This window comes from Carassius gibelio, chromosome B4, assembly GCF_023724105.1.
Source record: "Carassius gibelio isolate Cgi1373 ecotype wild population from Czech Republic chromosome B4, carGib1.2-hapl.c, whole genome shotgun sequence".
In the NCBI taxonomy this organism is placed as follows: Eukaryota; Metazoa; Chordata; class Actinopteri; order Cypriniformes; family Cyprinidae; genus Carassius; species Carassius gibelio.
The window spans coordinates 20631564-20659509 of record NC_068399.1 but is presented as its reverse complement, the minus strand read 5'-3'; the positions used below and the strand labels follow the sequence as shown (position 1 = coordinate 20659509).

Here is a 27946-nt window from a genome sequence, read left to right as displayed (position 1 = left end):
CAGTGGTCATGTGCTTAAAAACTGTTACTCCAGCTTATGCAGAAAGCATGTGTATCCAAATTAGGTCATTGCTTACTTTTGTTGGTTGTAGTTAGTTCTTTATCTCAGAGCATGATTTAGCATGTGAACAATTTAATGTATAAGATAAAGGAAGGATGATTGAATAGGAAGTGATTCTTTGACTAGTATTGTGTGATTCACAGAATTAATAAGAAGTTGACATCAGTTCCCAGCTTAAGCTCGGAAGTTGGTTTTGTGTGTCAAGCTATTCTTCTCTGTAGCACCTCTGGGTGAATGAAGTCATGCTCTGTCTATACACACCATTCAAAGTGTACCAGAGTGGGTATCTGAGTGCTAAGTGTGTGCACGCAAGCTTATGTCAGTCAGTCTTTAATTCAAATACTGATAATATAGAATAAATATTGTGCTCCTTGTCCTAGATATCTAGACCTTTTGTTTGCATATGTGTCTGAAAGAGAATAAAGTCAATAACCTAACATTTGTGTATGACCATACCACCAACTGAAACTAGTTCAAACAGGCCTCAAAGTCAGCATAACTTTCCAGCTAATGATCTAAAACAAGTTCAGTAGCAAATCAAATATTTACAATAATTATTGTTGATAGAAACAAAATAATACTGGGGAAAATGGCAAAAACAGGGGGGAAAGTATCTTATTAGGCAATATTTGATACTAACAATGAATTTGTATGTGCCTTGATGCCTTTCTGCCACTATACTGCGTGCCAATTCCCTATTTTCAGGTTTCAGAAACAAACTATGTGTAACAACATTAACAGACATCCAAACCACATCTGAGCTTTGGCATTCTACTGTGCCTTTCTGTTAATAATGTTGATACTCTACATATAAGCAATTTCAGTGCTTCAAAGTCATCATAACATTACCATTTTACATCTGACCATTTGTTATCTCAGTGAAAACACCACCAAGATTTCCTTAAAGCATGAAGATGTGATCAAAACCAAAGATCTGTTACACTCGAGGTTTGTCTGGCTCAATCGCCACCATCTATAACAACAAGAAAGCATTGACTTATTAGCTTCTTATTACAAGATTAAAACTCTGTTAGTTTTTGTCAAGCATTACATAACTCCAATCATCTAAGAGACACACAATAAAGACACATTCACTTATGTAACCATAATGATTTACACTGGAGCCAAGAGTCCTTACATTTGTTTAAAGACTTAAGGGGGTAGGTGCTAATTCAGTGACTGTTCAAGTGGCTGTTTAAACAACATGTAGTGCTCTTCAAGGTCTTCGTTAGTGTAACGCCAGGTCATATTCACACCAAAATTAGATCTAAATGTCGTCAAATTAAGGATTGTTTTTTTTTGGAACAGTCCCCCTCCCCCAAACCTCTTTCTAGATTGGACTCAATTACTAGTAAAAGTGTTGTCTGTTCGCGGTTGTAAACTGACCATCATCTGTTTATTTGACTTCCTTCCAGTAGACTCAATAAATGTGGTTTCCTCCCGTACAGTGAGAACAATGTTGAGTGCTACTGCACAATAGAGGCCCTCTTTATGATGACCCGACTCGCTCGTAAATGCTCGCGACCATTCGCTGACCCTGGAGAGGATACGTGTCTACATTATTAGTGTTTATTAAAGAAAACTGGCAACAGCAGGCAGCCTCCTCGGGCAAAATGAACAAACGTTTGGAGAATTCCGTTATCCCTTAAAGGCAGACATGAGGCAATTTCTCCATAAAACCTGAACCCACTAATATGTGGCTTTGCCAAGCACAGAAAGACCATTTCGAGCATCCAAGAGCCAAATGACTTAATGCACATAATATCAATCTATGAACTCATTTGTTGAGATTAGCTTTAAACAAGAACCGATCGCATTCTTTGGACCCATCATCAACGTTCACACAAGCCCTCTGATTGACCGTCGGACAAACAAAGCGATCGTGTGTTATTTGAATCCAGACTCCAAAGCGTGTCAACGGACGTGCTAAGTGACTTCTGACAGCTCATTTGTTTTGGGCCTCCCACTAAAGAGATAACCAGAGGCAAATGCCATCAGTGAAGGGGGTTCACGGAGATAAATGAAAGTATTTATTTAATACAGACTTACTTTAAGCAGCTGCCAAGTTCTAGATGAAATGGAGAGGGAGTTTAGGGCAGTGGAACTGGATAAGACACAGATTCAGAGTATGAAAATCATCCAAACGCTAAAAATGGAAGATGATTCGGGCATGCCGCCCACATTGGGGGATTTGTTTAAAGAGCTTTTGAGTGATTCATTGTCAGTGGAGAAAAACACAGAAGTAGTTTGACAATTAACCTGTGTATGGGTGAATTCGTATCTGTATGTTTGAGTGCTTGTCTACCTGGAGTTTATGGAAACAATTTCAAGATAGCTTTCTCATAATCACATCGGCATGTGTAATAAGTTTAGGTTTTGTAATGTCTTGCATGCCTTTGGAAAACTGGGTTTATTTTGTAGTGTAGAGCAGCAATTCACATCAGAAGAAAGAAAAGAACTCTGTTGTCCGATGCAAATCTTACACAGACCTTTATTGTTCTTTTAATAGTTTTTTACACCATACACTGTACATACAGGCCACCACAGTCCTTCTCAATAATGCCACCACAGTCCTTCTCAATAATGTACATCCCTTCTCATTTACAAACTTTTACAGACATTTTGAAGGGGTCATAACATACCTACTTTAACCTTCTTTAAACAGTTCATTCTCCTAAACATACTTTCATTTTCCTTTTCAAAACAACATCTTGGCTTTTAAACCAGTGTATCAAACCTTCCTACTTCATGAAGACACTACGAAAATATGAACAGCAAATCAATGTGCATGAATAGTTGCTAATATTGAGTAGCGCATCATCAAGTCCATCTATTCGTATCCAATTCTATTCCAGCGTTTCCTTCTAAACCTCACATCAACATTCCTCAAACCCTCATTTAACATTCAACTTTTCTTCTATCCGACAGTCCATTTCTACAAAGACTTTCTTCTTTGACAAGCATGTACATGCACTGGGCCCTCATGATAATACAGGCACGACTCAACAAGTAAAGCTCCATGCAAGATGCTACATTAAATATTCATCCATCATTTCGGGGGGTGGAAAACTTATGGCTCAGATCTGATTTCTGCATTAACAAAATATTTTTTTTTTCCATTTGGACAGTTTGAAATCAAATTGCTACAAAACGTAGCATTTTTTCATGATAAAAATTCTGATTTAAATATAAAATGAAGCTGATAAAACATCTGTTTAATGGGAATGTACTTGTAAGACTTGCCTTCCAGTACAGCTATGAATCAGACTTTCACAAAGTATTCATTGCTTTGGATATTTCATATATTTTTCTCAGTGGGTATTCTTCCCTTCTAAAAGCTAAACAGTGCTTTTAACAAAAACAAAAAAGAGCTACAGTAAATATCTTATTGAGAAGTTTTAAAAAAGTAAAACTTTAATTACAAAAAACAATCAATATTAATAAAATAATAAAACAAAAACATGACCAAACTAACAATAAACAAGACGGGATGTGTCTTCAATCTTCAATCCCTTGAGATCCACACAGTCGCCTCACGAATACTGTCTTTCTGGTACTGGTGCGGCCCACATGGACCTGGGAGGGTTTTAGGGGGAGGGATTTGGTAATAATAGCTGCCATTGTGGACAGTAACAAAAACACTGCTGTAGAAACACACAGTCCATACACACACATAAATACAAGTCCTCCACACAGTGCCACTCAATGTGCACCCTGGGATAGCTTAGTCTTTACACCATGGTCTCCTTTCTCTTGCCCAACGAGCAGATTGAACGCTTGTCCTTTTTGGATTTGCGGGACAGAAAGGGGGCGGAAATTGAAGATGATGAAGAGGATGAGGAGAGGGTGGAGGTTGTGGAGGACGTGGGGCTGGGGGGCTCCTCAGAGCTGGGGGACGAAGGGGCGGAGGCCGCGGCCCGTGGATAGTTCTCATCCGTCTCTTCCATAAGGATGATGGCGGAGACAGAAGACGAGCGCCGTTTGGTGCGAACGTCAGTACTGGCAGGGGTTGACAAGGATTCACTCTCAGGGAGCGGCGAATCTTTCTGGGTCAGCATGGCGGTGCGGAGGCAGTTGAGCCACTGTTGCTTGTGGAAGATGTCATTGACCTGCAGTGTGTGGGACTGGCCCTGAGATGAGTCCTGGAAACGTACCCTGAAGATGTTCTTGGCTAAAAGGGGGAAAAGAGATATTCCAATGAGCAAAAGGAAACAAGAAATGACCAAAGGAAAATGTGTGATCAGATTGACGTTGAGAGTCATCAACCTTACCTTTATCTGCATTACTGAAGGCCCCTCGGAATGAGCCACCCATGCGGACGTCTCCGTCCTGCAGGTCTTCCAATACGAGATCCTGCACTGGGATTGGCTGGCGGTACACCTGGAAACAATGTCGATCGTTCCGCGTAACAGGCCGGGTCAAGACCAGAACCTCCGTGAAGAGAAACACATGCAACTTCTAAAAAGAGGACAAAGGGAAAAAGAGAGATCTGGTTATTGACGTGTTGTTTCAACGTTGGGATGATTTACAAGAAATAACAATTTTCTCTCCTAGTGCTCTCAAAGATTCCCTTGTCATTGTGTCATGGGTTTAAGAGACAAAGGGAGCCAGTTTCCTCCCTCTAATGGCCTTATTTGGAATATGGTGGTTTTGTGTTTATATTTCCAGTGAACAAAAGACCAGCTATTTGCCCACAGTGGTTTAGGCTGTTATGGGTGTGTTTGTATTGAAGACAAAAACTCACCGTGCCACTTTTGTTGCGAAGTTCCCCATGGCAAAGCAGGCTCTTGCACTGCTCTATGCGAGGGTCTTTCTGTCTGTCATCCAAATACTCCAGCTTATCGATATAGTACTGACACTCGGACTCCCCTTTCTTCATGTTTATGTCAGCCAACACGGCCTGAATGATGCTTATCTGGAGAAGAGGACCAAAGGCAGCATTAACATCAAATGTCACCTAAACGACTCCATTTGAAAGACTACGGTTACTAGATTTGTGACTGAACTTACTGCCTGCTCAAGGCTTGAGGTGTCTTGGTGATCTGGTGGTGTGTGTCTTAAAATCTCTTTCAGAAGAAGGGGGTATTTGACCAGTCGTGAACGAGGGATGTCTAAGAAGCTCCACAAGTCTAGTTTCCTGCTGAAAGGCGACTCAAGGCAGCGCTGTAGGAAGTCCTGAACCCGTGGGTCCTGTTTCTTTTGGTCAAGCAAGGCTTTGGCGGCCAGCTGGTTACTGCAATATGCCCTGTACGCATTTAACCTTGGCAGCTGTGGAGCAAAGCGAGAATTAGACTTAACAATCTAACAATGTTAGTGTGCCTTTTATGATAATGAAAGGACAATCAAGAGATAAGATAATTACCCAATCCACAACAATCTTGCCAATCTCTCCCACTGTACCATCTGTGCCTGTAGCCTTCGCCAACTCAGCGAGAAGATCTGATTGGGTAAAGAATGAGTTAGCACTACTTTTTGTCAAATTCATTAAAAACATTAAGGTCTTGTGTACAAAATTCACCTTCATGAAGAGGAATATACGCATCTAAGTCTCCAAAGATGGCTGTAAGCTCCTCCTCAGACATGATAGAAAGTTTCAGCATTGGGTCATGGTACGCCTGGACACACAAATTGAGAAAATGATGAGTAAACAATAGCAGCTTCTAATTTTACATGGAGAGACATTTCTGGCTATAAATGGAGGAAGGAAGTGAGCCAATGTATCTGACTCTGAAAGCACAGCCAAGAACTTATTCGGTCTGTTTGCTTTAAATGTTCTAACTAAAAAATGTTAAATGGACAAACCTTTCGGGCTAATTTCAGGTCTTCAATCAGGTCTTGTTCTCCTCGAGACAGCTCAAAAATAGCCTGGAGAGACAGAAAACGAACAGTCAGATTCATTACCAAGAAAACTGTTTGGGTATTTTTAGTCAAGCTCCCTACATATCTGTCTGCTTCCTCCCTTTGGTGGGAAATATTTGAGGGGCTCACAGTTTGCTGTTATGTCTGATTACTAGGTCTAGTTGTGAATGAGAAGTGGAGGCTTTGTGCGTCAGACCAGTCAGTCTGTGTTAGCACTGTACGTCTGACTCTGAGATGCCAGAATGCAGCCAGACTCTCTCAGCTCAATTCCACTGCGTGCCAAGAACACACGCCAAAAAAACACAAAGGCCGAGAGAGGTAGAATAAAAACAGAGTCAGAGGAGTACAGGGCGCTTTCCAAGCCCCAGGCCCTTTGGGTTTAATAAGTCACATAGGCCTGATTCAGTAGCGTCTGGCGGGGGACTGAAAGTGGATCTAATAGTCTAGGTTTCTCTGTGCTGTCTGGATTTCAAAGCTCCATCTGTACTCACCTCTTGTCTCTTAATCTCTTTGGTGGAAAAGGTTCCTTTCTGATGGACGTCCAGGGTCTCGGACCAGAGCGTGCTGTTTCGTCGCTTGGGTGGTGTGGGAGCCACGGCCTTGCTACAGGGTTTCTGCTGGGGCACGCCCGGAGACCGCCCGTCGCCCCGAAATGAGGCCTGGAGGGTCTGGCCGAAGCGTCGGACGGCCCCATTCTTCACGGGAGAGATGAGGTTCGCCAGCGAGGTCACTCGGCCGAGAGGCCGCACACGCTTAGTACAGGGTTCCTATGAAACACAAGGATGAAAATAAACGTTAAAACTTAATCACCCCCTACTGACCACAACAGATTCCTTAGTGCTACATTAACTGCACAACTGCCAACACAAGTTTCTGCCTCACATAAACAGAGGCTATCGTATGAGTCACTGGATACACTCTCCATTGTTGCGGGTGTGAAGGGGGCAACCGGAGGTCAGGGTGATTGGTATTTACTGGGTAACAGACAGCTAGGTGGAAGATCCAGCCTCTGGAGGAAGCAGCTGTTCTGCCAATCACGTGAGATTGACCCCCTTAGCAAAAAAAACTATAATTTATTTTATATATATATATATATATAAAATCTGCACATGCAAACAAAGACCTGCAATCCTGGAGACTCAAGGTTCAAGAGGAATGATAGGAATGTAGGAGACCTCAGTCAGCTATCCCACACTGATGACCCACACACACTCGACAACATAGCCTAACTTTAGCAAACAGGCCACCTGATCAGGGTGGTTGTTCACTTAACAGAGAAAAATTTGCTCTCTCAAGGAGAAGTTTAAGAGCTGCTGGTTGTGTGTATTTATGTGGGTCAGATGGACCACCACGGTGTGTTACAGATTTGACCCAGGATTTAAACAGGGTGCGCACTACTCCCTTCTTCTCTGTTATTCTCCCTTCCTTTCCTCCATTAAGAGCTGATTATGGATTCGTGTTGAGGCAGGCTCTGTAGCCCTTGCGTGAGAGACAGCCACACCTGAAGCCCCTGGAAGAGGGGGAGGTGAGCACTCTCAAACCCTATATCCATAATGACTGGGCCTCCAGCCAACTTCAACAGACTTGAGAAGGGGGGAAAAAATCAAAGCAAAGGAGATCTGAGACATTGATCCTACACTCTAGGGATCTGACTGAAAAATTATCCTACCATTCCAGGAACAATGTGAGCTTTGTCGTCAAAAAAAAAAAAAAAAAGTTTTGCAAACAACGAGGACAAAAAGCACTATGCGCTTGCACTTTTTAAAAATGCACATTTCAATTGATTTTCCAGTGCTGGATGGCTTTCCAACTGCTGAAAATGCGTAAAAAAGGATGTGTTGTTCTCATCTAGGCAAAATGAAACCAAGAAACCATTCCTCAGACAAGCGGAGACAGCTGCCGAGCAGATCTACGACTATTTTAGCAGGAACTGCAACTGTGGCCCAAGCACAACTGGACTTGGCCACCCAGATCCGCCTGCCTGCACTTCCTCTGCTGTAACATATCATGCAAGTAAATATGAAGACCACAAATGAACCTTCTCCACCGGTGGCCAAAAACACAAGATGTTGGGGAGACTGACCGCAGAGGAAGCAGTCTGGCTCAAAACTGAATTTAAATGAGTACCACAATACCTGTGTGAGCCATCACTGTCTCTAAGCAAATAATCGCAGTGCTGCTGCTGCGCATTGCACTCTTTCTGCTGTTTAGGGAAACCCTGCAATAATAAATCTTTTTTAAAAATAATTATTCTAGATTATTTAGTGGAAAGAGCAACATGTAGGCAGACAGTTAGTCTGATAGTGTGGCTATTTCTGGCTGTGTTGACTCTTAGGGACCCCCTGGGAGAGTCGCATTGGGAGAACTTAGCAGGGGGAAGACTCCCCCACAGGAACCAGTATTTAGACTACTGCTGTTAAGTAATCTGTGAGTGTGTTTGCTTAGCTATACATTGGTGGGGGTGATTGTCACTAGAAGTTGGCTAAAGGTTCCATTGGGAATAACCACCAAAAGTAAAGGAAAATGTATAAAAAAAATTTTTTTCTAAAACTGCAAAAGATTTGTTTAAGGGTATAGTTAGTCTACGGTTATTATAAGCTTTGAAAAAGTCTATGGTATTTTGCCATGAAAATAATTACCTGGCAAACAAACAAATTATGAAAAACAATTAATGAGGGGAACCAAGCTCTAGTTAATGTCCCTCAGCCTTGAACCACAACTTCCTTAAAATCTCCTGATTCATTCATAATTTGCTACTTCTGCTTTAGCTTTCCCGACAACTAAACCATTTCTGTGGCCACTTCCGAATCCACAAATAGGAATAGCAGCCTGCTGAAAAGAAGTGAGATAATAGCCTCTTTCCTGGGTTTTAAATGCATTTCTAAATACACAGATCAGGGTTCAAGCACACCTAGGCAATGGGCTGTGATTGCTTTCAGACAGCTGGAATCTTCTTCATCTCTGCATGCTCTCACACCTTTAAAAAACTTGAGTGGCTCCTCAAACCATTAATATACCTGCAAAACGTCTGCTCAGGTGTACAGCCAAACACACAGGCTTTAAACTTCCTGTATAAGCACATTTAGCCAACACAATGATGAGTTAAAGTGTTAACCAGTAACTCAGTTACTAGCTGAGGAGACCTTTAGCCTTGTTGATTTACGGATCACTCACTCAAGTCTCATATCCTTGAGAAACTCACCTGCAGTTCTTACACCTTAAAAGGCAAGTGTGTGTACAAGATAACAACAGGGCAAGGTTCTGACTTGGCTGATAAAAAAAGTAAAGAAACTCAAAGATGTTTTAATCATGGAGGAAAAGAAACAAAAGGACAGAATTTGTGATTAATTGCCTTTGGGTCTCACCTCTAGTTCTTTGCAAGTCTGGTTTTGGTAGTCTATCTTCTGTAAAGTCCGTTTGATAGGTACCACACAGGGTTCATCGTAAGCCACCATTTCTTTCAATAAAATCCACTGGTTGGTTTCTGTTATTTCCAAGACTCAGCAATAATCCACAAGTGATTCTTAAATAAATAAATACGTGATGTAACATAAGGGGTCTGAAAACCTCACCGTCCCCCTAACTTCTGACTGTCCGCCTGAGCGGAGCTTTCTAACTTCTAAACACACTCTCGGTGTGTGTACTCTTAACAATCTCTAACTTTGTCCTAGGGATGTGAACGGCAGGGAGTGCTCATATACAAAGAGTTTCAATGGGGGTGGAGTCAGGATGTAAACTCACCAATGGCAAGAGGGCGGAGGAGGGGATATGTAAAAGAATCTGAAGAGACAAAGTCTGAGAAAACCTGACTAGCTCTGTAACCTCATACCAACAAAGATTCAGTCTACTAGATATTACCGAATCAGAAATGTATTAGCAAAACATTTTATGGTCCACAAAGTAGAAGAGCTTATAAAAATTTTGTAAAAACTTGTTTACTCTATAATCCTTTTCATTTTTATAAACTTTTTTTCGGTCTTAAAAACTGTTTTTTCAACCTTAATTAGAGTAATTTTGGACCTTAAACAAACTAACCAACCAAACCTCCCATATTCCCCAGTTTGAAGTAAAAGTTTTAGGATAAAAAGCAAAAGAGTCTAGCTTTGTGGTGAGTGAAAGCGAGATCTGTCTAATGAAGAACTGGGTCGTTATCACACCCTCATCGGGGGGGTTGGGGTTGGGGGGATGTATATCAAAAGGTTTCACTGGTCCGAACCAGAAACTGACCCAGACCACGCCATAAATCCCTCTTAACAAAAGCTGCTTTTCTCAGCGTACACAAAACTGCACAGCCGTTGACCTCCACATTTGGGCGACCAAAAATCCACTAGAACTGGTTCACAACAGACCCAAATCTTTTACAGCTACTTTCCCACACTGTCAGCAGAAGTATCAACTTCAGCTGTGCAAATGGACTAGCATGTGATGGCGCGTTTTAAGAGAGATTTGTGTTAAAAAGTGTGAAAGCGTCGGGATGCGTTCTAAGCAAATGGAGATGAACGATGTGCAGACTCTAAGCTCACCCTGCTGTGTCAATACAAGTGTGTGAAACAGGACAAGCATTGGTGTGTTTGGATCCGGACACCTTCCAGTGCTCAGTGGACGGGTTCAGTTTACATGTTATGTTATTGTATTATTCTAAACATTACACTCCCTTTTCTCACAACTAATCAGTGTATTTTCATAGTGTGTGTTTCTCCAACTAACTAATTGAATTGTAAGTGTACTGAAAACCAACTAAAACCAAAGCCACCTACACTCTTCAAAACATCTTTCTTCATGTTCCACAGAATAAGAAAGAAATCATACGGGTTTGAAACAACATGAGGGTGAGGCAATTACAAGGCTTTCGTTTTAAAGTAAACCATGCCTTTATCAATCCTTCTCAGTTCCTCAGAAAAGCATTTGCGTTCTCTTCTTATAAATGAAGAAACTGAAAGCGCAACATAAACTAGTTGACTGACGAAATCCAAAATCGGAAAAATGGAAACTTGTGAAGTTAAAATGTGAACTTCAGAAACCATAATAATATATGGCACATTAACCAATGTCAGTGTCATTCATTTTACACTAATAAATTGTATAATTTAGGAAAATGTAAGAAACTTTGTATTGCTAACACTTATGTCCTCCTTATGATAAATCATTTGTATTCTTCATTCTAACTCGCTTTAGATAAGTGTTTGCAAAAGAATAAATATTAAACAGAAATTAAACAAAAGAATACAAGATTTTTAGAATACTTTTTGACCCATCTTTGTCATAAGTATATTAGATGTTGGTGATAACTTATTTAGCAGCAGTCAATGGCTTAAATCATGCGACTGCTCAGCACATGAAAAATAAAATCAAATAAAGGGCTATCATTGTGGGTTCCTTCATTGGTCATCCCATGGGGAGACACTTTCATACTGTTCTCGGTGTGTTTTGACGAGAGGTGTGGTAGTCATATTGCATGTGAGCTTGGCTCAGCCTGCACCCCCTGCGGGCTAACACCTCGACACACATGACAGCTGGACATCTGGGTGTGAAGCACAAACACAACACTCCTATTTTAGTGCTAAACCCCAGCACACAAGAGTGACTCACTTCATGCGGGCTGTGTGTGAGCTTGCCTAACGGGAAAATGTGAGCTAACTTGCTATGATCTGATAAACCTTTGTTGAACAGGCAGTGAGCAGAAAGGTGTGCAGTGGATAGTAGTGCTGCCCCCTAGTGGATTTTTCTACAGTACTGCGGTTCAGGTGACTGATGGAATTTCAAATTGTATTTCTTTGTGGCTGGATGTTCCAGGATGCATTTTCTATACTTGTACAGACTTTGATTAGCAACATAAAGAACATCTTATGATAAAACCTCTTCTGCCCGAGTCTTTGAAAGCTTTCAGTTTCTTCTCATTGTTGGAGGAAATCGCATCTACTGTAACAAAGGTGTGGTCAAAGACAAGCCCGTACTGGGAATAGGCTGTAGGTGTGTGACGTCTAAATGTGTAGGTGTACATTAACACCGCAACGCAAACTCTTTTTCTCTGGAATCACTCTATCAATTGCCATCTATACTCCAAGGCCCACCTCCCATTCATTTATTCATATTCTGTTTGGGATCTTATATGCCTTTTTCCTTCCATGATACGATCGTCTATGATGCATACAAAATGTAAACATGGTAACCCATTATATTCCACACTATTGTGAGATTCCAACCTGTATGAATTTCTTCGGTGGACCAAAAATAAGACATTTTGAAGAAATTGGCAGACTCTGTGGCTTCTGAAGACTTTGACTATAGCACAAAAAAACACACGAGCCACTTTTATGGTGTTTTTGCATCCTTTCTTAAGCTATGGAAAGCACCAGTCCAACTTGATTTCAAGTATATTTAACTCCAATAGAATCAACGCAGCCTCAACAGAGGTGGTTGCCACCAAACAGAGCAGGTAACTAATAACACACCCCTCGGTCCAGACACACAACAGAGTCAGGGCACATCCCACACACGCGTACAGACGCTTTCCTCCTCATTCTGACTGACTTAAACAATACATCGCAATCTGATCTGAATCAGCCACACAAGTTAAATTAGTCACAGAGTAAAAACTTCTACTGTGACCATTTAAAGACAACACAGACACTTGTGCATACTTTTGTACATTGTGCAAATTTGGTCGTTGCATTAAGCAGAATCAGATGAGTATGTATTAAGCAAATCTCTATTTGACAGTCTCAGGATGAAAATTTAAATTCATCAGAACAAGGCCCTGAGGGGAGAGCAGAGGAAAATAAAAAGTACAAAGATCCCACCTCCTCCAAAACGTGTTCTAAAAGGTGTGCTGCGGGGAAGGGAGTTGGGAACTTTAGTTTAATGCACAACAAGTTTCTCTGGGTCAGAATGAACAAGTGATTGAAACATTTCAAAGATGTGAAATGAAGGCAGTGAGGCCTTATCCCTCAAATCATTCCAAACTTGCATGACTTTTCTTTACTGGATCTATGATTTATAATCTCCTACTCTAGCAATACTATACTAAAAAGAACAGATTTGACAGTGTTGGGCATTTTGTTACGAGATGCTTTTGTGCAATAACCTTCGCCAGCTTTTTTTCCATTCCTTAAGGCATGTAGGCTCTGTTGAATCAGAGTTCGGTCATCTCATATGCGCAAGACTGATGAAAGTCATCTTAGTTATATTGTTCTCCTGTCTGTCAAAGTAAAGAGGATCTGGGTGTGCTCAGCGCAACTTCTTACTAAACCGTAAAAAACACTGGGTTGCTATGGATGTGTATTAATAAGTCATCTGTTGTCTTTCAGAAGGAGAAAAGTACAAGAATAAACTAGAGAGGAGTCAAGATCAGTGCGGAGTCCAATTACAAAACTTGTACGTTTACACAGCAGTGCGTCTTAACTAAGCCCTTGCTGAAATGAGGATAATTACGGACAGTTATCATGGAAATGACCCTTAAGATTATCAGTGGAAAGATTTTCTAAGATTAAATTCCCCCAGTTTAAGGTTAAAAGGCTTTGATTTCTGCCACAAACAAGTGATTTTATCTAGGATTCTTGTGCATAATGGCTTTGATTTAACTGACAAATATGGCGGGGGGGGGGGGGGGGGGGGGGCATTTTTCTTTCTTGATGTTGTTATAATGAGACTTTGATGTTGTGTTGAAGCATGTTGTGGACAGACTGACTTCAGGGAGTAATTTAAAAAGCAAGACCTCTTGATTTGTGTATTTCAATAAATCAGGGTTTTTTTTGCTGCTGGTTTTCTTACCTTGAAGTCAAAGCTGCATAGACTGACAGTGTCCACATCGTCCTTCTCTCTACGCTTGCGTTTCTGCAAAAAGCAAAACAACCTTTAAGAATCTGAAGCATGATACACATCTAAACTAAAAGGACGACACTTACAAAAACTGTAAAAACGTTCTGGCTTTGAGAGAGGAACCAAGGAAGACATTCTTTTGTCAACACTTTTCCTTTAGTTTCCTGAAGAATATGCAAAGTGCTACCTCAAGAGTTATTATTACGGGTTACAATGACTCCTAAGGAGGTCCAGTTAGACTCAGGAAGGACATCATTATCCCAGAGGCATTTTAGCACCTGTGTGTGTGTGTGAGAGTGTGTGTGTCGGGGCTGGTGGGGCATCTGGATAGTGAAAATTCTACCTGTGGAGTGTGTGCAGGGTGTGAAGGGGTTATAAACTTTTTTGCAGCACTGCGTTGGCCACCGAGAGCCCTTAGGTTCTCTGTTATTGGCAGATTTTCTCTTTATTAGACTTTTCCCAAAACCACTTTACGAACCTTCCAACACAGGACATTTAAAGACAGTTTAGTTGGTGGCTGAGTTATAGTTTAATGAACCTCCCAAGAAGACATCAGCCCATCCTTATAACTAAATCCACATGGATCTGCCCTTTTTATTTTTTGCATTATGATGAAACAACATTTTGTATTTTATTCAATAATAATCATGTATCTATGTATATAAGCAATAGACAAAATATTATTATTAAACCCACAAGTAGGAGGTTTTTGAATGTTAGTAAATCTATTCATCCAGAGTGAGGCTACGTATTGAAAAACAGGTGGTAGTTTTAACACAAATGTGCCCATAATCTACATTTCAACACTTACCAAACAGGGCTAGTTTGTAAGTCAATTAAGGTTTTATTATGAGATGGGTATAAATTGAAAAGCCCCTATTCTTAATGTCACTGCTTCTAACAGAAGTAATGTCTTGATGAGCTCCTTGTTTTCTTAAAGGGTGAATGCATTTGTAAAGTCAAGTGATCAAAACCAAACACCCTATAGCCAGCTCACCTCGAGTTTCATTGAAGCAATGAGTAGATTAGGCTAATTTAACATCAGACCCATTGATGGTGAACAAGTTGGCAAACACACTGAAACAAAAAATGAAAAGCTATCATTTAGCAAATCCCCATTCGGAGACGACAGGGAGAACTAATCAAAATCCTAACTGGAGGGTTTTAGTTGACACTAAGCTGAGCTCCTGAGTGAATCACAGATTACTTATGGTGTTGGGTTTTGAACATTTTAATTAGATAACACCGATAAGTGGCTGCTTTTTTGTTTTCTGAGAAAGTAGAAAAGCTAATAGTCTGTAAGTTTACAAGTGGCACTGATACTGCTAGTGTATTTATTTAAAAAGTTATGTAAAATTCAAAATTAGGTCAACATTTGAAAGCATAAAAAAAGACTCTAAAACTAAACTAAAGCTTCACAATAAGAAGAAAAAAACAGCAACAAGGAGAAAAGGTCGAAATAATAGACAAGCGTGTATTTTGGCTCCAAACTGCATGTTCCTGGTGGACAAACCATAAATGGATATTACTGCAAAGAATTTATGAGAGCAAACAGCTGCTGACACTGAAAGCATGAAATTATTACAAACAAGCTCAATCAAAGTCACGTTTTTGGGACACTCTGCATATTGCAGTGGTCAGTAAGAGCTAGGATGAAGAGTTTGTGGGCATGATCTCCAAGACATGTGGTTTGCATAATGTTTTTTTGTTTTTTTACATATCTGGATAAAATCTATATGTACAAAGCCCATCTGTTAGAGAGAGAACACTGATTACCAATCAATGAGGGGGGGGGGGTCTAAAAAGGCAAAAAATGAAATGGAACGTGAAATGGTGTTTGCAACCCCTTTAACTGCTGTAATGTGACATCATTGGATATTCAATTAGAGAGAAAATACTTCCATCAGGCTGACTGGATGTGAACAGTGGTTGGTAGAAAGGAGCTGAAAAATAAGACAGCCTGATAAGTTGTTTGAAAGGTTAAAAGAAAATCTTTAAAGTCAGAATTTTAATTAGCCTACAGAATTGGAAAAGTTATTGTTTCCAAACAGGTTTCTCCTGAAGCTACCATTGTTCAGGTAGTTTCATCCCAAACTGATGCCATCAATACAAGTAGGAAAGTCGTGGCCTAGTGGTTAGAGAGTTTGAATCTAGGGTTGTGGGTTCGAGTCTCAGGCTGGCAATACTACGACTTGAGCCCTTGAGCAAGACACCGAACCCCCAACTGCTCCCTGGGTGCAGCAGCATAAATGGCTGCCCACTGCTCCGGGTGTGTATGTGCACTTCGGATGGGTTCAATGCAGAGCACAAATCCTGAGTATGGGTCACCATACTTGGCTGAATGTCACTTCACTTGTTTTTTTTTTTTAGAACCAATGCTGCTACTTAAGCATGTCACCTTTACAAAAAAGACTTATGAATGAATGCCAAACCAACAGATAATTTTCTTAGTTTCCCTATGAACTGAATAGCTTGAACTTTAAATTATGCAACATAAATTTGCATTCTGGAAGACAATGAGACCAGACGTTTGAACATGTCTGAGACAGATTTTTTAAAATCCTCATCATAACAAGCTGTCAATTTAAATCCGGCAGCATGACAGAGGTCTGCAGGCCACTTCCTGCATATTCCATCTGTTGTTGCACCACCTTGTTCACCCTGCGGCCATGCAGACGGCCTTAACCAGAAGAACTACTTTCATTAAAGACAAACATTCTACGCTTTTATTTTCCAAGAGTCTGAGAAGAAAAAAGTGGAGGGAGGAATACTCTTTCACCTAGGCAAGGTTTTGAAGGTGAGATAATGGCGCTCGAGCTGGAAGCCTAATGAGGCACATGTGCCCACTAGATGAGCTAATGTGTGTGTATTCATGAAAAAAAAAAAAAAATGTACATATCAAAGGAACACTTTGGCATGAGATAAAGCGGTCCGTCTTTCTATCCCCCAGTTTTCCTACAGATGAGAGATGGATTGCATTTCGCTAGGCCTTCATAAACTTTGGAATGCTCTAATCTGGCTCTATTCTCTGTTTTCAATCACAAACTAGTTTGCATTTACTGCTTAACTGATTCAGTGGGAATGAGGACTTTGGATATAGTTTGGTGGAAATTTGAGGGGTAAGAGAGAGAGACGCTTGGGAATGTATCAGTGGCAATTTGTCCATCAGCTGAACCAGATGCACGCGATGCCATGAGAAGATTGAGATGTCAGCAGTTGGCAACAACATGATGGTTGAGTGGCACAACATCTGCCAAAATGTTTGGAAAGGGCAAGAGGAAAGTACACTCACTAACTTGCGTGAAGGAAAAATAGGGAAAGGTTGAACAAAAATGACCTTATGTGTGTAGCATTAAAGTTTCTGAGGCATGAAAACTGGTGAACCGTAGCACCATTAATGGAGTTCACGTCATTTAAAATACAGAAGGTCACCTGTTGTATGTTTTTGTTCCCACTTTATGTACTTACAGGCTATAATATACTGAAACAGAGTGGTAATGTGAGAGTGAATAGAACAGTAATTTCTAATTTCCACTGAAAAAATTTATAGTTAAATAGGCTCGCCTAAAAAGATTCTGTTCAGCATCTATTCTTCTGAGAAGGAACTGCAATAAGCCGTATTATGAAAAAATGTTATCAAAGACTGTGGCCAAGAAAAATCCTATCTAGTAATTAGTATTTGAAGAAGTGATATGGATGTGTCAAATCACTTATTCAATTAAACTCATGATGCTTCCTTACAGTAGACAGCAAAGGAGCTTGGGACAGAATTACTGTGTGTTTTGTATGCTTGAGAAAGAGTTGAGCCACATGGATGTCATAAGCTACTCACCAGCGTGAAGTCCCACTGGGGTCCAGGTGTCAGGAAAGTAAAAGAACTTCTTCGTCTCAAAGACGGCCTACAGCAAGAAAAACACAAGATAGGATTCTCAAAACAATTATACTTTTAAAGCCATTTGAAATTAAACATTTAATTCCCTCTTCACACAGAAAACCAGACAAATACAAAGCATCCAACCAGACCCAGACCTCTGGTTGTGCATTAATGACGTAGACCATGCAGTCAAATCTTGTAGATCCATTAGTATGTCCATAACCCAACAATGTCAGTGTGCCCACAAGAAAAGCCCATAAATGCAAAGACACATCCTGTACGTACCACAGACCAAGCCTGGTGTACCTCTGTCTCCTGTGACACTGCATCATGGTCTGCAGAACCGATACAGAGAGAGTGTCACTTAGCCCTGATCTCTCTAACTCACACCAAGACACTCAGTTTCTGCCGTCTTTCAGCCACGTGCCCTTTCCATCATGTCCTCTTTTACCCACAAATGCACTGCCCCTCATTGTCGGCTGGCCCCTTATTTGGGGACTGGTGACAACTGTCTGAGCGAGGTCATTTTTGCAAAGATACCCAAGGTTCCTTTTTCAGGAGAGCCACTTCTTTTTTTCAGCCACATTAATGGGATGGCCCACCACAACTTTAATACAAAGCCTTCAAAAGCATTCTCACATTTATTATCCGCTAATTTACAGAACTATGAATAAATCATCATTAATGGAGTCATGTGGTATTTCCTCTGGGTTGTTCATTTTAGCAACATTCCAACGGAATGATCATCATTTACCCTGAACAACGTCAGCGTTATTCTAAAGAAAATATTTCTGCCTTTCAAATTACTCTGAAATAATTTTTGTTTACTGATGTAATCAGACCCAAAAGGGTGGTGAAAAATATTTACAACGATATATTGCATTACCATATGACTACTTGCCAAATTAATACACTTCAGATCAAACTATTTTGTTTTTGAAAAGTCTCTTAAGCTCACCCATTCATTCTCTAGTGTCCAACTATCTTGGGTGTAGGAACATGTGAATGTTTGGGCTAATTTCTTTAATTCTGTCTGATGTGGTTTCTGCAGGCATCCCCTCATCTCTAGATCTTTCCATGAGTTGTCTGTTTATCATTCCATCACTTGAGTGCAGATGACAGTAGAGTGCAAATGGTGTATATGTATATGAGAAAACAGCTAATTAATTACAGTTCAACAACTCAACTGAGAAAAAAAAATGTTTGTTGGAAGTGAGAGAAGCTGGTTTTCACTAGTTCAAATGTGACTCATTTAACTTAGGTGTGTTTAACAGTTGAATTAAGGTATGTCTGATGGTGTGTGTGTGGTACAGGTTGTTTCTTAATAACAATGCAAGAAATGTGATTATGCAATGAGCAGAACATTGAGAAGCTAGGTGATCCTGGGTGTGATATTATCTGACCAGACAGAGGGTGTAAGCGTGTTAACAGAGTACAGAATCTATATCAGTGTCCACTAGAAGAAGAGTACTGTGGGTGGTCTCGTTTGCTGACAACAGGGGACTAAATATGCAGGTCAAATGAGGCTGCCAATACCATGATGGGGTGTCCTTCATTCCACACTGCCCTGCTGAGGAATAGACCATAGACAAGGAAAAGTAGAGACAGCATCTTTAATTTATATGGATAAAAACAGACTTGGCTACCACCAGGTCAATAGATAATATGTAATTAATAAGTGATAGAAAAGTGCATATTTTGGGAGTAATGCACCAATACTGGAACTTACTGTGATCAAATGTGACATTATAAAACGCCATGTAACCTCTTGTCACACACGGTTTGTGTTTTCATGCAAATATTAGCTAAATTAATTACCTTAAAATTCACAACTTTGAGATTCATAATAATAAAAAAATACTTTAAGAAGCCATTCTTTAATATAAAATCTCCCAACGACACCATTACAACAACCATAATCAATGTTCAAGGGGCAATATTAGTTATATATTAGTTATAATAAAGTAATATACAATATTTAAATCTCTTATCAATGCAGAAAACTCTTTCTCTGAATTTCTGAATATATGTAAAGTGTGTAAAACAACAGTATTCAACATTATAATTGACTTTGCTGGCACTTTTGACCAATTTAATGCTGAATAGAAGTAAAAATGTGCCTAAAAATATCACTAACCTCAAAGTTTTAAATGGTAGCGTACTATTTAGATATACTAATTCTGACCTGTCACACAGTTTAGACTGGATAGCATGTGTGGACGGTAAAATGAAACATGGGATGTGAGAATTGTGTGACTTGAGTTGAGAGACCTTAAAATCAACATGAAATCAAATCCAACAACCTGCTATTCTAATATGCAATATTCCACTCAATTACCAAGCTTCTTCTGAAATGGTTGCAATATTGACTGATTACGATATTTGGATTACACTGAAATTCTGAGCAGACTGAATACTTGATTACCTCAAGCGAACCAATTGTGGTTTTAAAAGGGAAAAATGTGAAATGGTTCTGGTAAGAACCCTAGGGCAGAATAAAACACACCCATGATGGCCTGTAGCCATATAGTGTAAAATGCCAACAGCAGCGTTACCCAAGCCTGTTTCTGGAGGCCCTCAGCGGCACACTTCCCTAATCATCAAACACACCTGATCCACCTCATCAGCTCAATATCGAAGCCTCCAATGCTTTAAACAGGTGTATCAGATAAGAGAGACATCCAAAATGTGTGCTGTTTGGGAGCTTCTCCTATGAGTGTGTAGTGCTTTCGAAACATGACTGGAATGCCGAGGTGTTGTCTGAATCGCTGGACACGGAATGACAAATATGGACCAATAGCACACACACCTTGATGGTTACATCAACACAAACACCTCAGAGTCTCTCACAGGCAATGTACCCGACTGCACAAATATACCAAATATGGGGCTTGCCCTGTTCTGAGAACTCCACAGGACATAATATCACTATAGTTATTACCCTCGAGTGTGAACTGGTCAGATACGAGATTACGAGTGTGGGAACATGTAAACAGCTACTTTTTGTTTGTAGGTTGACGTCATTGTTGCATAAGTCATTTTGATGCGTGGAAATTCATTTAAACAACTGCACTTCTTGTGTATCATATTCTGAATGTTGGACGTCCTTAGTAGTCACATTGTACCAATATTTTTACATAATTTCTGTCATTGAGAACGCAATCCCACTGACGTTAAGGTGGGAAAACACTGAAGGGGACTCGGGTTAAGCTAAGTAGGTTTGGTTTCACCGTGCTTTACGTAGCAAACAAAGGAGAAGGCCTTGGAGGAATGATATGTCCCTTACTCATCCAGATCACTCCACCACGGCTTCAAAAGCTCTCTTTGTTGTGGTCTCCACTGACAAATGAGACATCATATATAACGAACCTGTAGAAGGCCACGTAAAGGGCTTGAGTGTCAAAATGGCACAGAATAGATCATCTGAAACTGGATAACGGTTGCCTTAAACATCTACAATGTCCTGCTACTCGCAAAGCAGTGACGTTGTGCTCTTATCTTACCTATATCTGGATCTTCAGTGCGCATTAAATGAAATGGGTTATTGTCGACTACATCCTTGGGGATTACTGGCCAAAACAAGGCCAAAAACAAGACATTTAATAAAAGTGTATTTTGCTTTTAGCGTTCCTTGAAAGCTATCCAGTACAATGTAACTCTTTGTTTTCGAATGCTTACATTTGAACATTAAATTATTTTCTACTTTGTCTATTTACAGGGTGACGTCATTGTGCCTTTGATGTGTATGATGCGTTATGCTTGGGTAAGAATTGATTTATACAGTTATACTTCCTAAAAGTCTTAGCTGTGGACTAGTTTGTATAATATCTAGGAAAGCGCTCTTTTGACATCTCCAACCAAGCACATGCCACGAGTCACGACACCCAAATACCCACTCTGGCTACTGCATAGCAACACACTAAAAATGTTTAGAATATCACAGTGTCCACATTGCAATGACTTTGCATCACAGTGGCAAGTAGCTCTCAATGTTCCAAAAAATGTTAAAAAGTTTCCATGCCATTTTTGTTGTTTTCTGGTTGTATAAGAGGCAAATAGGGTCACATTTCCTGGTGTTCCAATCAGGCAGAAGGCTTGGCATGAGAGAGAAAAAACCAGCCCCGCTGCCAAAATAAACGGTTGTTATTTTAACCTGTGATAAAAGCGCACTTGATGCTCTCTGGCTTCTTTCTCAGGGTTTATGCGAGATATCTTGTATATATGTGGCACAGTCTATTTATATGTGGTGCCTTGGACACATTATCAGATGTCTTCTTTGTTTAATGTTGGTAAAACGGCTATACACCAAGATCTGACAAGATGTTAAAGGGGTCATATGATGCTGCTAAAAAGAACATTATTTGGTGTAACGAAATGTGTTTATGCGGTTTAAGGATTTAAAAAACATTATTTTCCATAAACTGTAGATTATTGTTTCTCCTCTATGTTGATTTTCGCAAGGCTCTCCGGTCTGAGATGTGGTTGCGTGTTTGAACGAGACGTTTTAGGGGGGGCACAGACGAGTGTTAACTTTGATAAAGAATATCTCTTTGGATTTGATACTTTAGTCTTTGCAATTTTACAGATATTCTTTATGCACCAACAGCTTGTAACACTCCAAAGAGAAAGGAAAAATTGAAATCGCATCATATGACCCCTTTAAATTTGTTTATTCCTTCTAACATTTTAATCAAAAAGATGAAAGCATTTGAAGATCAAAAACAATGTCTTTGCATACAAAAAAAAGATGCTTGCAGCATTTTTTTATTTTAGATTGTCAAATAATTATATACCAGTTTAGTTTGGTTGTTTTTATTAAATCTTCTTTGGTGTATATACTTTGTAAACCTCTTTAGCACTACAATGTGAATGTTGTTGTTGTTGTTGTTAGTAAGTCAGTCAATTGCATCACACAGCTGATTAAGTGATAATGCCGATTTAAAACTCTTCAGTGAGTAAACAAATAAATCACTTGTACACTTGTCTAGTCCAACACACCTTGTAAAACAGGTGTGTTGGGCTAGAGGCTTGAGCTGAGCATTTGCTGTGACTTGAACGCTGCTCTGTTATGAGACATTCGCGCCATCGTGTGGTGAGATAAAACATTACAGTAATACGCTCTCCTGCTGTCATGATTTGTTTTCATTAGTCGACGTATTGCGGAAGTTTTTCTCACTTTTGAAAGCACAACACAATCATACACCTATACTCACTCATTTAGTGGCATGTTACAGAATAACGTATTAGATATGGTTTATAATATATAGATAAAACTGTTTAAATGTATTCAACGAATATATTTTTATTACCAGATTGCAGAGAGTGGCGTATTTGGCAAAGGAATACGCAGACCACAACAGTGCGAGCATTGGAATAATAATAATAATGACCAACAACAACAGCAACAAAGTTTGTGATATGATCTCCCTGACCGTTTGAAATCGCGCTCTGGAGAAGCGTCGCTCTCCGCCACCGACGACCTTCTCTTGTTCCTCCTCGGTCTTTCGTTAAACTGCTCCGCCATCGGCGCTGGAGATCCGTCGGTTTCCTCCATTTGAAAATGTGGACCTGAAATGCGCTACTGTAAACTGTGTATACAAAACGTAGTACAATTAAAAATTGTTATTTCGGGGGGTGTATTGATCGGACGGGGCTGATTTTGAATATGGCGGAAATCTGAAATCGTAGCCAATCAGAAGAGAGCAGGAGGAGGCTCTGATGGCGACTAATGACGTAACACTTCCGCGCCTGCGCGCTCTCGTACAATGTAAAATAACAGAATAGCATTGTTATTGTTATTTTATTTTATTTATTTAGTACTATATACAAATATTTTTACAAATAACAAATTTACTTTCTGGCAATCAATGAAACTAAGCAGTAGGTCAAACAATTTCTAGCTGCATCAGAAAACAAAAAGCTAAAAACTAATTCGAATTCTAATCTTAAATGTATATATTTTTCCAAAGAATACACACACACACACACACACACACACACACACACTATTATTTTTATAACCCTTTGTAGAAAACCTTTTGTAAGTTTTGCAGATTTTATATAATTAGTTATATAGTTATTAATTTGTTATTAATACCTGTTCTATTTCTAACGAAGAAAAAAAAAAAAAGGAAACACTGCTGCTCAAACTTAAGTCTAGATTTTACTAAACACAGCTAATGTTTAGGGGATTTCATTTCTAAATATATTTTAATAATAGCCTACTGAATATAGTAAGATTGACTTTTGTATATGCCAATTCTACAAAACTGAACAAATCTGGTAAAGTAAGCTGCCTAACGGAGTTTCTGGAGATAGGACAAGTAAAGGATGATATGCTGTAGTTGTGTTAGGTCAGATAAGATGAGCAGTTGGTTTTGAACTTTGTGTTTTGAAGGCAAATTTGTATCACACAATAGTCCAGACCTCATTAGAGCTGAAAACGTTTAGCTTGTTTACCTCAAACTAATGATGCCTATTCTGTATGGTTACTCATTAGAGGCAGTTCAACCATTGTAAATACACAAAGAAAAGCTTGACAGTTCCCAAAGAATAAACTTTTTGTAGAGTCAGTAAATCCAAAAACTTTCCCTTTTTATTTTTTTTATAAAATGCCTCCTTTATTATTACTCAAGAAAACAAAAACTAGGCTGCTCTAGTTACATTTTTATTATTATACACCACTTATAATAATATCATTTATAAAAATATAATTAAAAAATATCATAAAGATACATCCAAAATATATAAATATTTATTAGTGTGTCAACACATTAAATTCCCACACTGTTCATAAAAAAATACAAAGCAAATATAAATTGAACTAAATACCAGGCTCTGCATATATCCACAAAAACCAGGAAGGATACTTCATATTCACATTTGATAATGAAATCGTGGTTAATAATTCCCATTGTTAATAATTCCCACACTTTTGAACATTAAATATAATCACTGCTAAATGTGACTACAGGCATGATGATGTTAAGAAATTATAAACATTTAACAAAATGATTTTCTGTAAAGCTGCTTTCAAACGATGCATATGGTGAAAAGTGCCACGAATTTATATCAACATTTCTTTTCTGCATATATTAATTACATTGCGGATTTGTAGCTTGTGTCTTCTTCCAACCAACAGAGGGCAGAGTTGATGTGCAGATGAAGTCAGTTTAGATGCAGTTATCTTCTGATGGAATGTTAATGAAAACATTTTCATTTATTTGGTTGTGAATACATAGTGAGGGGTTCTCAAAATAGCAACCCAGCTTATTAAAATTTCACACATAACTTTCTGAAAAGAAAACATTTCATTTCTTTCCAGTGTATTTTTACAATAACCTCTTCAAAGGCCTGAGCACACATGAAGTACATAAGAAAAGGGCACTGATGGCACTTTTAGCGCAATGGGAAGCTGAAGAATTTATCCCCAGTCATTATAACCGATTTCAAATGGTGCTAGATGACAGAAGAGACTCTAAGCACCAGAGGAAATCAGTCATCCTTTGGTGGGGAGAGATGAGGGCAGGAACAGGCAGAGATGGAGAAGGGCCTCTCAGGCATAGTTGACAGTTCAACTGAGGTAACGAAAAACTAATGCACACCACAGTTCCTATAAAGAAAGATAAGTAGGCAAATCCGAACACATACTCTCCCATGATGTACTCATACAATAAATAGTCATCCTTGAACCTCATTTTGAAGAATTTAATTAGCACGGCATGTTTTTTAGATGAATTGTCGCCAGTTATTTTGGTTGTATTTTGAGAAATTAGAAATTACAATTGAATTAAAGTTAGTTTAAGGTCCTGCTGCATTTCATAATGCCAGTGTTATTATGAACTAAAACTAGAAAAAAATAATTAAAAATAAAAATAATACATAAATAATAAATTAAACTTTAATTACTAAAACTGGAAAAGTTAAACAGATATAGATATATAAAGATCTAAGAAATACTAGAATTAACTACAATAAATACTAGAATTGTACATAAATACTAAAAATTTCTCATTGCTGTCACACATTTATAAATTCAATCCTCTTATATAATGCAAGATACTGCATCATATTACTTTTGTTCCTACTTCTTGCATCATTCACTGACATTACATCATGCAAAGTTATCATCTCGAGATAATCAAGCCTTACAGAAACATCCAAAACAACATTTAACATAGTTTTAGTGAATAAATACTACTAAGATATCACTTCAACTTAAGCTCAGTTTAAGTAATTACAACTCATTTCTGTTATATTAAATTAGCTTGATGTTATATTAAAAGAACAGTTAAATGAAGTTGAAATTGGTTAAATGATTTACATGAATTAAAGCAGTAGAAAAACATATGTTGCCATGAATTAATTTAACCCATTTTAACTTAATTTGAAAGATTAAATATCTTGCACACATTTAAGTCAAATGAACAGACATTTTTAACTTTTAGTTTTTTTTTTACAGTAAACAGCAGTATTGTGGGACTGGGCTGGCTTGTTCACACCAGATTCATTTGACTTCCAGCAGTTCATCGAGCGTTTGAGGCAAACCATGAGCTCTATCTGGTTCTCCTGTCTTTCAACAGATGCACTTCCCTCACTTCTCTTGAAAAGCCACTCCACCCACTAAAGATTCCTTGTCCTTTTTTGTTATTCTTTGACTTCTCTTGGGATAGTCCATGGCTGGGAAACGTGATCCAGCGGCAATTCCCTCCCCAGGAACACTGATTTCAAATGGTGCTAGACACTGGTAGAACACATCTAAACCACCATGTGAAACCAGCATCCGGAGGAAGCGTCCAGGAGAGCGAAACAATCCCATCAGAAGTCCCTGTGTCACTGGCTGAGCTGATGATTAACGTAACAGGAAGAGCAAAAGGTTGAAATGCCAGTGGGCATGCTTTAACAGGAAGTGTCTGTCAAAACAAATGTCATGTCATGGTCACCATGACATTGTGGTTTTGAATAATGACGTCCAATGGTTCTCCATTGATACCAGGCTCTAGTTGTTGATCAGTTGGATAAGATCGTGACCGCATCTTATTGCATAACACACACAGTGTGGTTTGATGTATGGTGTGTTTGTGTATAAATAGACCCTTGATTGCCCAGAAAGAATCCCTGCATCGGTTTTGTCCGTGGGAGGATGACGTCAACCCTTTTTCAAAGGAGAACTGCTGGGAGATGGAAATTATGAGTCACTGGTAGATCTCTAAACAATGTCATCATTCAAAGTAGCCGTAAAACATGAACAGGATTGGTCGCTCACCTACGGCCGGGCCAATGAAGGTCCTTGAAGTTAACTTGCGCACTTACCACCAACACAGCACTGACGTGATCTCAGGCCCACTCGGAAATGAATGTGTGGCAGTCATGGTGCGCTGTCTTAACTGCCGTAAAAAAGTGTAAAAATGTACCACACCTTCCCATTGCTGCTCCTCTTTTATACCTCTCAGCCTATGGCTGATCGTGGTGATGTCATTGCTAGTCACCCTACCATCCATTAAATCATTGTCTCCATCTGTATGAGGAAATGTTATTATTTACATACTATTATTATTTACATACTATGATAGTATTACAATTTTGAATTATATATATAATCAGTTATTTTGTCATTTATATATATATATATATATAGAGAGAGAGAGAGAGAGAGAGAGAGAGAGAGAGAGAGAGAGATTTTATTTGTATTTTTTTCAGTTTTTACTTTATTTTTCATTTTGGTAAGTTTATGTTGCTGTTATAATTTTTATAAGCTATCTGCTTTATTTAGCTTTCATTTATTACAGTTTTTGACATTTTAGTATTTCAACTTTATTCTAGTTATTTATTCTAATTTGTTTTACTATTGTTTTACTATTTGAATTATGTGTTTCATCAAATATTATATATTACGTAAATTATATAAAGTATTTTAATTCAGTTTTATTTGAAGTAACAAAAGTAGTTTAACTAAAAGCACAGATGCAGAGCTGATTAATGTTAAAGGTGATGTGTGTAATTTTTTTTTACTGTACTGAAGCATAAAACACCATAATACATTTGCAGATATTCAGGAAACATGCTCACATACTTGTCTTTTTGAAAAACCCTGCTATAGCCAGTTATTCTACTTTGAAAATGTGCATTCCGAGGAACCTGATGAGATACTTGGAGACAGTTAACATAAAATTTTAATTACTCACAATTATGTCACTCCAAACCTGCATGACTTGTGGAACACACGACATTTCTGCGACTTGACTGAAACTTTTTTCCAAAAATATCATCTTTCTGTTCCCCAGAAGAAAGTAACTTATAGGTTTGGGCAACATGAAGATTACAAAATTATGACAC

The 27946-nt window shown here is 39.0% G+C and overlaps 1 protein-coding gene across 2 annotated transcripts; it reads right to left on the bottom strand.

Moving 5' to 3' along the window:
- Positions 1-2523: 2523 nt before the first annotated feature.
- LOC127956592 (neuroepithelial cell-transforming gene 1 protein-like) lies at positions 2524-23286 on the bottom strand. Of its 2 annotated transcripts, XM_052554618.1 has the most exons (11): positions 23044-23286; positions 17570-17636; positions 13690-13752; positions 6411-6686; positions 5863-5925; positions 5579-5675; positions 5423-5499; positions 5071-5328; positions 4805-4975; positions 4332-4518; positions 2524-4231 (listed from the first exon to the last, which is right to left on the bottom strand). In XM_052554618.1, exons 1-11 carry the CDS (start codon positions 23163-23165, stop codon positions 3792-3794), a joined length of 1821 nt encoding a protein of 606 aa, XP_052410578.1. In that variant the 5' UTR covers positions 23166-23286; the 3' UTR covers positions 2524-3791. The 2 variants fall into 2 exon arrangements, with proteins under 2 accessions (XP_052410578.1, XP_052410579.1); XM_052554619.1 differs by lacking the exons at positions 13690-13752; positions 17570-17636; positions 23044-23286 and adding an exon at positions 9285-9594.
- Between the last annotated feature and the right edge of the window lie 4660 nt (positions 23287-27946).